At 45.7% G+C, this 12,219-nt stretch overlaps 1 protein-coding gene across 1 annotated transcript in view; it reads right to left on the bottom strand.

Moving 5' to 3' along the window:
• Positions 1-2,225: 2,225 nt before the first annotated feature.
• LOC146180201 (uncharacterized) overlaps positions 2,226-12,219 on the bottom strand; it is a 46,093-nt gene continuing 36,099 nt past the window's right edge. Inside the window, exons 3-4 of the mRNA XM_084579942.1 lie at positions 9,744-9,786; positions 2,226-4,040 (exon numbers count right to left, since the gene is read on the bottom strand). Coding sequence (XP_084436068.1) covers positions 2,361-4,040; positions 9,744-9,786 — 1,723 coding nt within the window. The 3' untranslated portion in view covers positions 2,226-2,360. The remainder of the gene's footprint in view (positions 4,041-9,743; positions 9,787-12,219) is intronic.

The raw sequence follows: 12,219 nt of genomic DNA, 5'->3' as shown, positions 1-12,219 counted from the left end.
TTCTTGGCAAAATTTGGTTTAATGACTCTTCGTGGCTTTTTTTACTCGTTTTCCTGAGCAAGAAACATTATTGCTGAGGAAACTGGAACTATCAAGCTGAACAAAGTTTTTCCTCGCCGCCCGCTGCAAAACTTGCGATGTCAAGACCGGAGAAGACTCCGTGATACCTGCAAAGAAGTGAATGGTGGTCTACCATGCCCTCAAAGATTCGCGAAAATGGAACTGTACTGACATCATCGAATTTTGCTTGCGATGACTACCGGTAGTAACAATATCTGTAACCAGCTTTCAGCCCTTTAGCGTTAAAAAAAAACTTGCTTTTCGGGGGCAGCAATTTATCGGGTATCTATCTGTAACTTTCTTTTAGTAGTATATTGGCAATTATCAGTACAACCCACCGTTTAATTGTCCTCAGCGTACATTTACCGCGACCATTTGATAACGCCAATGCTTGCGGCATGTACTTTCATCTTCGCGAATGACTAAATACTCTAGCTTCACAATGCACTCACGGGTTCATGATTACTGAGTCCAAATTAGAGTAAGCTCAGACACGAAACGCGACGCCACGTGCAAGCTTTCGATGTCGACACATGGGCGTTCGTGACAGCACTGAGCGAGTTAGGATCGAACTGAAGCTGGTATATGGAAGTGTCGATTAGATTTAACAAATCTCCGATCAAGCTGCCACAGCTTCAATGAAGCATCAAATAAGCGAGCACGCCTGTTGGATCTAAGGGACCTGAGAAAAGGTTGGACTTTGAGCTCGCGTACTTCGAGTCCTCTTTCTGATCACATTCTGCCGCTTTGGTTGGACTGGAGGTGTCTTCGGTACAGCAAAGTGAGGAAAAGGTCCACCAGCAAAGATGGTACCTTTGTGTTTAAGCCAAATTCAAGCGTGTCTACGACAAACCTTACTTCAGAATTTGTTGAATGCGAAACACTTTCCTTTAAAGCGGAAGTTTCAATGCATGTGTTTCAATCCTACAAGGGTATTTCATTTGAAGTCGAAATGAAGCTTTTCTTCACGCGGCCTGTTAATGCATTTTGAGCCGTCAAGCAAGTTTCTCTGCCTGTAAAACGAATGTAATGCCTCATAAGTGCATGCACAGATTGGCAAGTACATTACACATTCGTGTGCTAAAAGCTGGTCACTGGATTCGATAAACTGAGAAATGTGCTAACCTCTCTCTATTTTCAATATAGACACGAGTCCTTGACCGAGGTTCCCTTGACATTGTGAACAGCAAGACGAATACCGTATTATATCGCAGTCCGGCTGCCAGGAGATAACTTCGTTAAATGGTGGTCCCTATATAAGACTAGTGGAGTATTAATGAGCTCCGCCTCGTAAATTCCGTGCGCAGTTGTAGAAGCTCCGGCTGCCCCCCGCCAAACACAGAGTGCGAGATGCGTGACGTCGAACTAAATTCGTTTATCACAGAAATATTAGTTTCCGTGTCGCACCCAACGTCCTTTACAACCACAAAAAAGCGCCTTGTCTCAAGTCTTCATTTCACGGGCTTCGTATGGTGAAAACTCGCTGTCGTCGTCACAATTAAGGCTGCAATTTGTGTAGGCTGTGGGTTGTGTTTAAGGGGGAGGGGGGGGGGGGGGTGATTTTCTCATTTCGTCACCGGTAGTAGCTTTCAATTGCCTACTACCGCATTTTTACAGGCACATCGATGTTCTTTGGTCTTATTACCTCTGGCCATGAAGAAATTCGGTAAATTTGTGAGAAAGCCATCCCTGATACATGTATTCGATTTGTTAACGCATGCTCAGTGTGCAGCCCACTTAGCCCTCAGTAAGACGTGACGACTTCTATGAATTCCGCGTTTGTACCAGCGAGCCAAAATGAATACTCCCTGCTCGACACAGCCGTGGAGCCCATCACTTCAGGCAGCGCAGAATACGAAGCCCAACCTCAAAACGAACCTAAGTCACCGCAAAGAAACGTTATTGAACATACTTCTTGTCTTCTTGCCTCATTTCTCTCGCAACCAGAAGTAGTGGCAGAACGCTAACTCGTAAACTGTAGTTGCCTGCAAGCAGCCTTAGGTTCTCAGTAAGCTGATGGCGATAGAGAATGCGAAAACGACAAGGACGACAAGACAAAAGTACTGCACTCGACCAGCGTTTGCCATTTGTAATTTTCTTTCATCCTTGTTTTTTTTCGCACTGTTGACCTCCATTAGATATGTTGAACCAGCAGCCCAGGTTGCCACTTTTTCAGTAAGATAGGATTACTCTGCCAGACATAGCAGCTGGCTCGACATTGCACGATCACTCCCAATTCCACTTTAGTGCACGGAATATGCAAGGCAAGGTTCATATATGTCCAGAGTAACGACCATGACTCAGAGCATGTAGTCAGTGGCTAGAGGACCATCACGGTGCGTCGGCTTTCGGCCTTGCGCAGCCGTGGCGTCCTGCTTGGACGGCGACCTGTGCGCCTGCGACGCACCCTTTTTGCGGCTGCGGGCACATGCGTGGCATCCGCTGTGGTGATGCTTGAGCGTGGCGTCAGAGTCGGTCGACGTGGTCGTGTCCGCCCTGGTGCGGGCGATTTGCATGGCGCGCTCCTTCCTCATCTGGCGGCGTGTCTTCTTCGATCTCTGCGCTGCTCCACCGCCAGTGGCGGCGTTGCCATCATCTCGACATGTCGCACTGTCGTCAGCCGGGAATATCTCGTACTCTTTTGTGACGAACTCGAGGTCGAGATCGAGGATGCCGCCTCGAGGACCTCCGTAGCACTCGGCCTCGAAAACCGGCTGCAGTCTTCCAGCTTTGGGGTTCTGTCTCTGAGGACTGTAGAAGGAGCAGAGCTGAGAAGGTTCGTGCTGGTACGAAGTGGAGGAATCCTGAAGGATGCCGTCGAACCACCGCCGAGGCTTGTCCTCGTTGGCAGGTCTTGGGTGGCGAAGTCCAGATGGGGAGGAAACGGCACCTCCATCATGGAATCTGACTGGCGACGCAGGCGAACGGTCGTAGGTGACGGGTATGGGGCTGGAGCTGGTACTATGAAGAGCCAATGGGCTCTCCGGGATGCTCTGCGTGGGAAAACAGGAAGTGATGTGGTCCTGACGCCTGTACAGGTCGCTGATTTGCCCCGCTGTACGCGATGTGGCTATAGGTACTGCGGCCGGTGTAACGGAGTGGGGAACCGGGTTGGAACTGCATCGGGGCCTGAAGGATGCCGCGCTGTGTCTGACAGGAGAGCAGCTCGGCGAACGCGTGCTCCTAGCTGCCCCTGGCGGAGTCTCATTGATAGTACACGAGAACCGGTATGTCCTCACGGGACTGAGCACGGCCGGTAATGCGGCATTCTGGAGTTTCCGTCGCACGGGGCTTGCGGACGAGCACCTTTTGTGCTCTGGAGACAGAACCCGACCAGGGGGGCCACTCGTTGGTGGATTGTTGTTCAGTGTCATGCTTTGCGAGCGGACGTGAGGCGAAGACATTCCCAGTGCTCCAGAGAACGGAGAGGGGCTCCTGGCCACGGTCTCGTAAATGTGTTCCATGGCCGTAGAGTCAGCCGCACCTAAGCAAGATGGTGGCGGAGTTCGACTACACAGGGCTTCGACGGACGACGTCGGGCTCGGGCTGGCTTCGCGACGGTCTTCAGAGTTCGAAGACAGCGTGGAAGGGTCGTAGGACGTGTCACTGCTGTCATGCCTCTGCATCCAGTCTAGAACTCGGCGCCGCCTGGACCACGAACCCAGCAGATCTTGGTCACGACGCCTTTTCTGGCGGATGATGCTTTCGCACTCCCACCGTACAATCTCGAGCTCCACGCGCAGCAAGGCCATCTCGTGGGCGAGACCATCGTCGAGGACGTTGTCCGGACCGCCGCCTAAGGCAGCAGCGCCGGGCTGATTTGCCACGGCGCCGTTGCCTCGGTAGAGGCCGTTGCAGACGGAGCCGCCGCACAGACGGTGCGGAGGGGGAGCCTGGGGAGCAGCAACGGCTCCGGCAAAGCTCTCCTCGCTGGTCTCGGCGGTGATGGTGCGGCCCAGGCCGGAGTCCGTGTCCGAAACCTGCACAATCCATCAGAAATGTTAAATAAGTGCTCACACCTTTGGTGGAATAAGGCTTGGTTGTCATTCACTGAAAAAGTAGGTACACTCGTTATTCTAAACTGATTGCTCTTCGAGATCGGCCGATAAGTAACACGAAACATCGATACTTATACTGGACGCGTAGACAGAACCCTCATCATGTCAGTATCTGTCTTCATATTTTGTTAGCGTTAAATAGAAGTGGCCACAACGATTGACGCTTGTCGTTAGATCAAAGAAAATAAATTTTAGTGGCGGAAATGTACATTACCAGTGTACACGTTCGTGGACATCCACATTTATGCACCCTACTTCAAAAAAATATGTTTGGCGGAATTCAAATTCAGCGCGTTTAGAAGAGGTGCTTGTAGTTGCCACTACGCCCAAGAGGCGGCACCACCAGTCGAGTCAAAGCGCCGTCAGGAAAAGTTGAAATGGCGGCATCCAGCTCCAGAGTCGGACAGCGACCGAGAGGTAAGTTTTGACCTATTCTTTCCTTTTTTTTCTTCTTCCTTGCGAAAAGAGTCATTTGGTAATGAAGTTTATAACATCCGAAGGCGCCATAAAATATTTCTAGGCCAAAAAACACGGCGATTGATTTCAACCGCATCTTTTTACAATGTGTCACATTTGTGTACAAAAGTTGTGAACATGGGCACTGCTCTCTCTGGCTTGTCCTCAACAGCCAGATTCTTGACCGCTGAAGAGATCGCTGCCATGCTGGAAGAGAGCGACGCGGACCTTTCAGTCTGATAATGAGGATGATCGTGCTTCGCCGCCTTCGGCAAGTGGTCATGACACATCCGAAGATGACGATGAAAATGAACCGGACATCGTCAACCTGCGCAAAAAGCAAAAAAAAAAAAAAAGCTGCTGGAAGCCAGGAACGTAAGTTCTTGCTCTTTGTGGCGCTAAATTTTCTCGCGCGTCTACTCACAGCACTTTTCTGTTAAAATATTTCTAGTTTGATGTGCGCTTAACCTAGATAACATTTCGTTTTCCAGATTCACAAACCCTGACACGACAGACAGTCACAGTCAAGCAGACGTCGGTTTTCGGGAGCTTCTGTCCCCACATCAGTATTTCGCCAAATATTTTCCAATGGATTTTTGGAGGGAACTCGCTGAACAAACGAATTTGTATTCCGTTCAAAAACGGAATCACCGATCAGTGAGAACAGACGTACTTGAGGTGAGGAAGCTCGCTGGCATACATCTACTCATGGGAATTATGAGCCTTCCTCAAGTCCAGCTGTACTGGTCACGAGCAACACGAACCCCTTTTGTTGCTGACCACATGACCCGGAACAGATTCTACGAGCTGCGTAATAACCTGCACTTTGTGGACCTCTCCGTGGTTACAGCACAGCAGAAAGAAGACAGGTTACGCCTTGTGCGGCCAATAGTTAACAGCTTTCAAAGTGCTTGCCGCTCATTGCCGCGCAGAAAGGAATGCTCAATAGATGAGCAAATGATTCCTTTTTCGGGAAGGTGTGCATTTAGGCAATATCTTCCTTCTAAGCCCAATCCACTTGGTTTAAAGAATTTTGTCTTGGCTTCCCCAGATGGCCTTGTTTTAGACTTCCTGGTTTATACTGGCAAAAATACAGTGACTCCTGAAGACATGAAATTATATGGCCTTGGTGGCGCAGTCGTGAAGCATATTTCGACAACCGTAAGTGACTAGAAGGCGCATCTGTTCACTGACAGATTTTTCACGGGGCACTCAGTTATAGACTACCTCACTGAAAAGCAAATGTATTTGACTGGCACTGTGAACGCTAACCGCACGCAAGGGGCAGTCGGGAATTTGCCGAGTGACAGGTCAATGAAACGTGGAGAAAATGCTTGCCTCGTGCGCGAGGACGGAAAAGTCTGTCTTGTGAAATGGAAAGGCAACAAAGGAGTTCTTTTCTTGTCGAGCGCGGTTGGGTGTGACCCACTTGGTATGTGCAAGCGGTGGTCAAAGGAAGACAAAAAGAAGATACCTGTTCCTCAGCCAGCTATTGTTGCACTCTACAACAAGTGCATGGGCGGTGTGGACTTGGCTGACAGGTATGTGTCATACTACAGAATTAAGATAAAAACAAGAAAATGGACGATTCGATTCTTCAAACACTTCCTTGACCTGGCCGTGTCCAATGCGTGGATTGAGTACCGGCGGGACGCCCAAGAATTGGGCATTCCAAAAAAAGAAGTCCTGCGCTTGCTTCAGTTCAAGCAAGATATAGCAGAAACCATGATCAAGGCCAATTTAACAAAGAACAGCAGGACTGAAAGAGCAAGCAACGAGCCCACAATCAACCAAAAGAGGCCTGTGCAACTCCCCAATAATGACACCCGTAGCGACCACTTTGATCACTTTCCGGAATATTGCCAGCTTGAAAATGCAATGCGGTGCAGGAAAAAGAACTGTAAGGGAAGGACAAGGGTGAGGTTCATGAAATGCAGTATATTTTTGTGCCTTCAGAAGCAAAACTGCTTCGCTGAATTTCACAACGCTGGGCACTGATTCCCTCATTTGTGTTCGACCCGTCCATTGTTTACACAACCTATGTCCACGTTTGTGTACATACTTGTTTCAGCTAAAATAAACCAAATTTCTTGACTAAATTTTTTCTATGCATTGTTCAGAGGATGCTTAATAAAAATAGCAAAAAATATTCAGTTGTTTTTTATTGTTTCTTAGGTCGGTAGTGAAGAGAAGCGAGTTGCACTATGTTTGTTTACACTTGCTATTTACATTATAAGCTTTTGGAGCTTACTTAAATAGCTGTACAGCGTAAAGCATTTTGCAGACAACTGAGGATCGTCAATATTTAACAGTGTTTTGGTAATGGTCGCAATTTGTGTTCGTTCAACTTGTTCATCCCTTTTGATTTAATAATTTAATCGAGCTGAGTTCTTTGTCTTTGATTATATGTGCGGTTGAGTATGTGAGTTGAGTATAGTTGCATCTTAAGTGTACTCACCTATGGGGTTAAACGTGAAGGCTAACTAAAAGGGTTCTACTTAAAATGAGGACAACGCACAGTGCTTTGGAACGAAAAATGGGAGGGTTAACGTTAAGAGATAGGAAGCGTGCAGAGTGGGTCAGAGAAATAACTCAAGTTACTGACATTCTAGTGGAAATCAAGAAGAAGAAATGGGCATGGGCGGGACATTAGTGCGAAGAGAGGATAACCGATGGTCGCTTAGGGTAACAAACTGGATTCCAAGGAAAGGAAAGCGTGCCAGGGGGCGGCAGGAAGCTAGGTGGGCGGATGAGGTTAAGAAGTTCGCAGGGGTCAAGTGGATGCAGCTAGCACAGAACCGGGTTAAATGGAGAAATAAGGGAGAGGCCTTCGCCGTGCAGTAGGTATAGTCAGTCTGCTGCTGCTGATGATGATGATGATGATGATGATGATGATGATGATGATATGTGCGGAACAGCTTACGGGCGTTGACGCCAAGAAAACTTCCAGGAGTGAACTCAATTCTGTTTAAGTGCAGTACTGCGAAAGCATTACGAGTTCTGTCACGCCTCCTGGTAGTTTTGCCCGGACCTTGCCCGTACTCGGGCCAGGTGGCCTATGTGTATAGCGCATTTACCTAGGTTAAATGAGGGAGCGGTGCAGATAGAAATTCATGAAGACGACGATGTTGACTGCACAGCATGAGAGTGTTTTTCAGTTTTACACGAGGTGTTGTCGACTGCGGCGATAGTATAATGCCCCGTGCCTGGGCCAAGGAAGTCGTTCTGTCCGTTGAAAGCTCATTTATGGCGAGTTGGTATGGACATGCTCTTATGACAGGCTCTGCCGACGACATTCACGAGCAAAGAAGTGCTTTCGCATTATTAGTAAGCGAACGCTTTCCTTCATGAGTAGCACGCAGTCATTTTGGGGCGAGGAGGTCTGGACAACGTGCTTTTTTTTTTTTTCAAATGTTATCGCTGTCCGCTCCTGTAAATCGAAGAGTAATGCACTTCCCTAATATAGTGCTCTGGGTCAATGTTTAACTTGGAGAACAGGTGTGTCAGACCACGTAGGTTCGCATTCATTGATTGGTTTGTCCCAAGAGTGGTAAATAGTCCCAAGGAGTAACCTCCTAGTTATGTTTTCATCTTAAACATGTAGTCGTTTAATAACTTCTTAGTTGATTAACTAAAGATTATTAATTGATTGATTGATTGACTGATTGATTGATTTATTGATTTATTGATTGATTGATTGATTGATTGATTGATTGATTGATTGATTGATTGATTGATTGATTGATTGATTGATTGATTGATTGCCATCTGAGTTCAGGGTTAGCTCATTTCGCCTCTACCGAAGTGTTAGCCGAGAACTGTTCCGGCACATCGTCCTGAGAATCTAAATGCTGCGACCCCCTGAGTCATAATTGGAAACGTGTGAACTCCGCGAAAGTGATGAAACGCGTTTCCATGTTGGATGCTTGGAATCAACGTGAGAATTTGTGCAAGTTGGTAAATATTCATGGCAAACGAGAAACAAAGAGACCAACACAGCACGACGGAAGCGCTCACTCGCAACTAAATGATTTATTCGGAAACACTGCATTAAGGAGACAAGAGAGGGAAGATACAAAGAAAACAAAACACGATGCCGCATCTGCTTTGTTCGTCTTTTTGCGCTCGTTTATAATAAATGTTTGGAGTCGTTCGTTTCTTTTGTTTTAGTGTGACAGCGTTACTATGCTAGAAGGACGGATTTGGCCGGCAGCTGTGTGTGACGCCTATGCCGAGAAGCTGCGATTTCGGCCCTTGAGGTTTAACTAGGGTGAGTTCAGGGTGCCTTCCGATTGGACACACTTCCCCTAGGCCACGCAGGCACGTACGTACGGCTTGCTTAAAGCGGTGCTTAATATCTATGTCCCAAATGGCAGCTTATGCAGCATCACTGTTACAAACGTGCCGCTGGCAGCTGCTAGTGCCAAGTGACCTGACCTAGTAAGGATCGATCGACGTTTTATATGAGGATGCATCAATCCTAAAGTTACTGTTTGCTTATACTAAACGTGTTTGTGACGTCAGCAGTGCCGTGTGTATATATATATATATATATATATATATATATATATATATATATATATATATATATATATATATATATATATATATATATATATATATATATATTTATTTATTTATTTATTTATTTATATCCCGTCGGTAAACGTATAAACTCGCATCATGAGCTGGATTAATTCACTCTGCTTCGAAATAGATAACGAAACTAGTCCTTAGCGGCAGTTGTCAGAGGTGTCGGAGGCTGAGACACGCGCCGCCAAGCGGCATGAACAACTGACGAGAAAACAGCGACCACGTCATCTACGTCTACTGAGATCAACTACGCCAAACTAGTTCCTTGACACGTTTTACTAGCTACGTTTAGCCACGTTAAACCCAGAACTTCTTTTTCTTTCAGTGATGTCAGCAGAAAGGGGAAAAATGGCTACACTCTTCTTGTTTTGCAAAAAAAAAAAAAAGAAAAAAAACATCAATATCAAAGAATTCGAGCACTATGTCGCGCCAGTGCAGAAGGACGGCATGGCATGCTTTTCACGGCTGATTGTCACGTCTAACTCAGCACTTATTTCGGCTACACTCTACTAAACAGCAAAAGACGTGTTGCAGTTTCGCATCATTTAGATGAACCTCAAACTCTTTCCTACTCACCTGACAAGGCGGGAACGACTTCCTGTTGTCTGTACTTGTGGTACTGCAAAGGAAGAAAGGAAAACAGACGAACGGTTAACCACCAGCCCACACTCACAGCAATGTGCGTGTGGTTGAATATTAAACAGATGAGTGCCCTGTGAATGACATTACATTACTGTAATATATAAATTATTAGGTGCAATAAGACCTAATATTCACTCTCCTCCAGTGGCCGACGTGATCTTTCAAAGCCATCAACGCACGCCACTGCGAAGAAGGGGCTGAGGTTGTGTGGTAAATAAACTGATGTTAGATAAGCTATAGGAGGCGTTCAGCCGTTCGCTTGGAACCGAATTGATTTAAGTTGGTGGGGTCGGAGCGAAAATGGTATGAGGATAGTTTGGCTGTTGCGACGATCTTGTTACGTTGTATGCCTGTCAAATAATCTGCGAGGTGGAAAGCTGTGTATTCTGCAGGAGCTTATCTGTGTAGTGAGCGAAGAAGTTGTGTAGAATGTTGCGTTGGGGTCTTGTAAAAGCGCGTCTCATCCGCCATGTGTGGGGAAGGCAAGCGGATGAGCGGCGCCCGGAAAAGAGTCTTTCGTGAACAAGCTATTGTATCAAAATCCCAAAGGCGAAGGAAGGACATTTGTTTCTTATTTATTTATTTCACTTATGGGAATAGCTACAGAAATGACATTAGGTAAAGAACAATTAAATTTAAAATCGCCTTAGATACATTGCATATTGACAGCCGAAGTCAAAGATGGTCAAAATTGTGTAAAAGGGAATGCAAAGGAAATTATTCATGTAACAGACAGACTTCACTATTCAGAAGATAAAGCTTGTCCTTCTAATTTTCACACTTCGGGTTCACCAACAACAAGCCAGAAGTGTGGCCGCATTCTCAATATTTATTATTCGCCCTAGATAATGACTGAAAGGCACAGAATGTCTACATGTAGATTAAGAATGAGTATTAAGGAACAACTATATATTATGCTGCATGGCTACACGGCTAATGAACAGGCGAGCTTCAAGGCGTTTATCAACACATTTCAGGGGTCATTATTCACTCAATGTTCTTTGCGAATTCTTGTATCTTTTGCAGAACATTTTGCTGGCTAGTTGTTACATTGCCAGAAGTTTAGCGCAAACAGACCGGTACTAAGAAACGAACTGGACGGGACATGGCGCCGCGTCCTGTTCAGCTTCGTTTTTTTTTTTTTTTTTTTTTTGTCGCTGTTAGTGCCCCAAAAGTTCTGGCAGGTTCCGCGCTGGCACGTGAAATCTTTCGAGGCAGACACTCACAGAATGAAAAAAAGGAGATTGCAAGAGGGACTCGCATCGCACTCTTTTTTCTATTAAAGAAAACAGCGTAGTTTTTAGATCACCTGTACCATTCATGTACGTACAAAGTCTCCTACACGCATGAGATGGCCTGCACATTTCCATTCGCTGTACCATTAGAATTCCCTGCAGCTTCCAGATCCAGTTTACCCTTTCGATGTATCCCACACTTCGCTCCAATTCACTCTTAGGATCCCCTACATCAGGAGTCTCTCAGGGGACAAGTCTAACCGAAGAAAAAAAATACGCAAGCCTTGGATTACGACCACCCTGCATAAGAGGATAAAAGTAAAAAACAAAATGTACCATTCTTTCCTCCGATCCTACTAAAACAAAACAAGACATTCCGTAATAAATTAAATGCTGATTTAAGGACTGCAAAAACGTACTACTATCAGTGTCTGTTTGCTGAGATATACAACAACCCAAGAAAGCTATGGCAGGAAGTCAGTAATTTGACCAATAACCTTAAAGCTAAGTGTCCTCTTAATATTGTAGCTTTTGCTGATGGGAAGACTGATATAGAGGCGTTGGACGCAATGAATAAGTTTTTTGTTAATGTTGGCGAATACGTTTCCCCAAACAGAGACTGTACTAATTCGTTTTCGAGACTTCGCCCAAGGCTTGAGAATTCAGTTATGCTCTCCCCAGTTACTTCCCAAGAAGTCATCAGCTTCATGGCCAGAATTCGAAAGAATGTCGCGGCTGGACTAGATGGCCTGAGCAGTGTCCCTATTAAACATGTAGCACCTATTATAGCCAAACCACTCGCATTTATAATCAATCAAATGATTGAAACTGGTATTTTTCCTTCTGACCTTAAACAAGCGCGTATAACCCCGGTCCACAAAGGTGGAAGTGTTAGTGATATATCAAACTATCGCCCAATATCCGTTTTGCCCATATTTGCTAAGGTTTTTAAGAATGTTATTAATGCTCAACTTACAAATTTTCTTACTAAATATCATGCTATCAGTGAATCGCAGTACGGCTTCCAGAAAAGAAAATCAGTTGAAATGGCCTTATTACAAATCAAAGATGAAATACTTAAAAATATGGATAGCAAAAAATTCACTGTAGGTTTATTCATTGACCTCAAAAAAGCATTTGACTGTGTAAGTCATAATATATTACTCTCAAAGTTG

The sequence above is a fragment of the Amblyomma maculatum genome, chromosome 9 (genome assembly GCF_055883805.1).
Source record: "Amblyomma maculatum isolate TAMU_Amacu chromosome 9, ASM5588380v1, whole genome shotgun sequence".
In the NCBI taxonomy this organism is placed as follows: Eukaryota; Metazoa; Arthropoda; class Arachnida; order Ixodida; family Ixodidae; genus Amblyomma; species Amblyomma maculatum.
The sequence above is the reverse complement of the archived record's forward strand: the minus strand, read 5'-3'. Positions and strand labels throughout refer to the sequence as shown.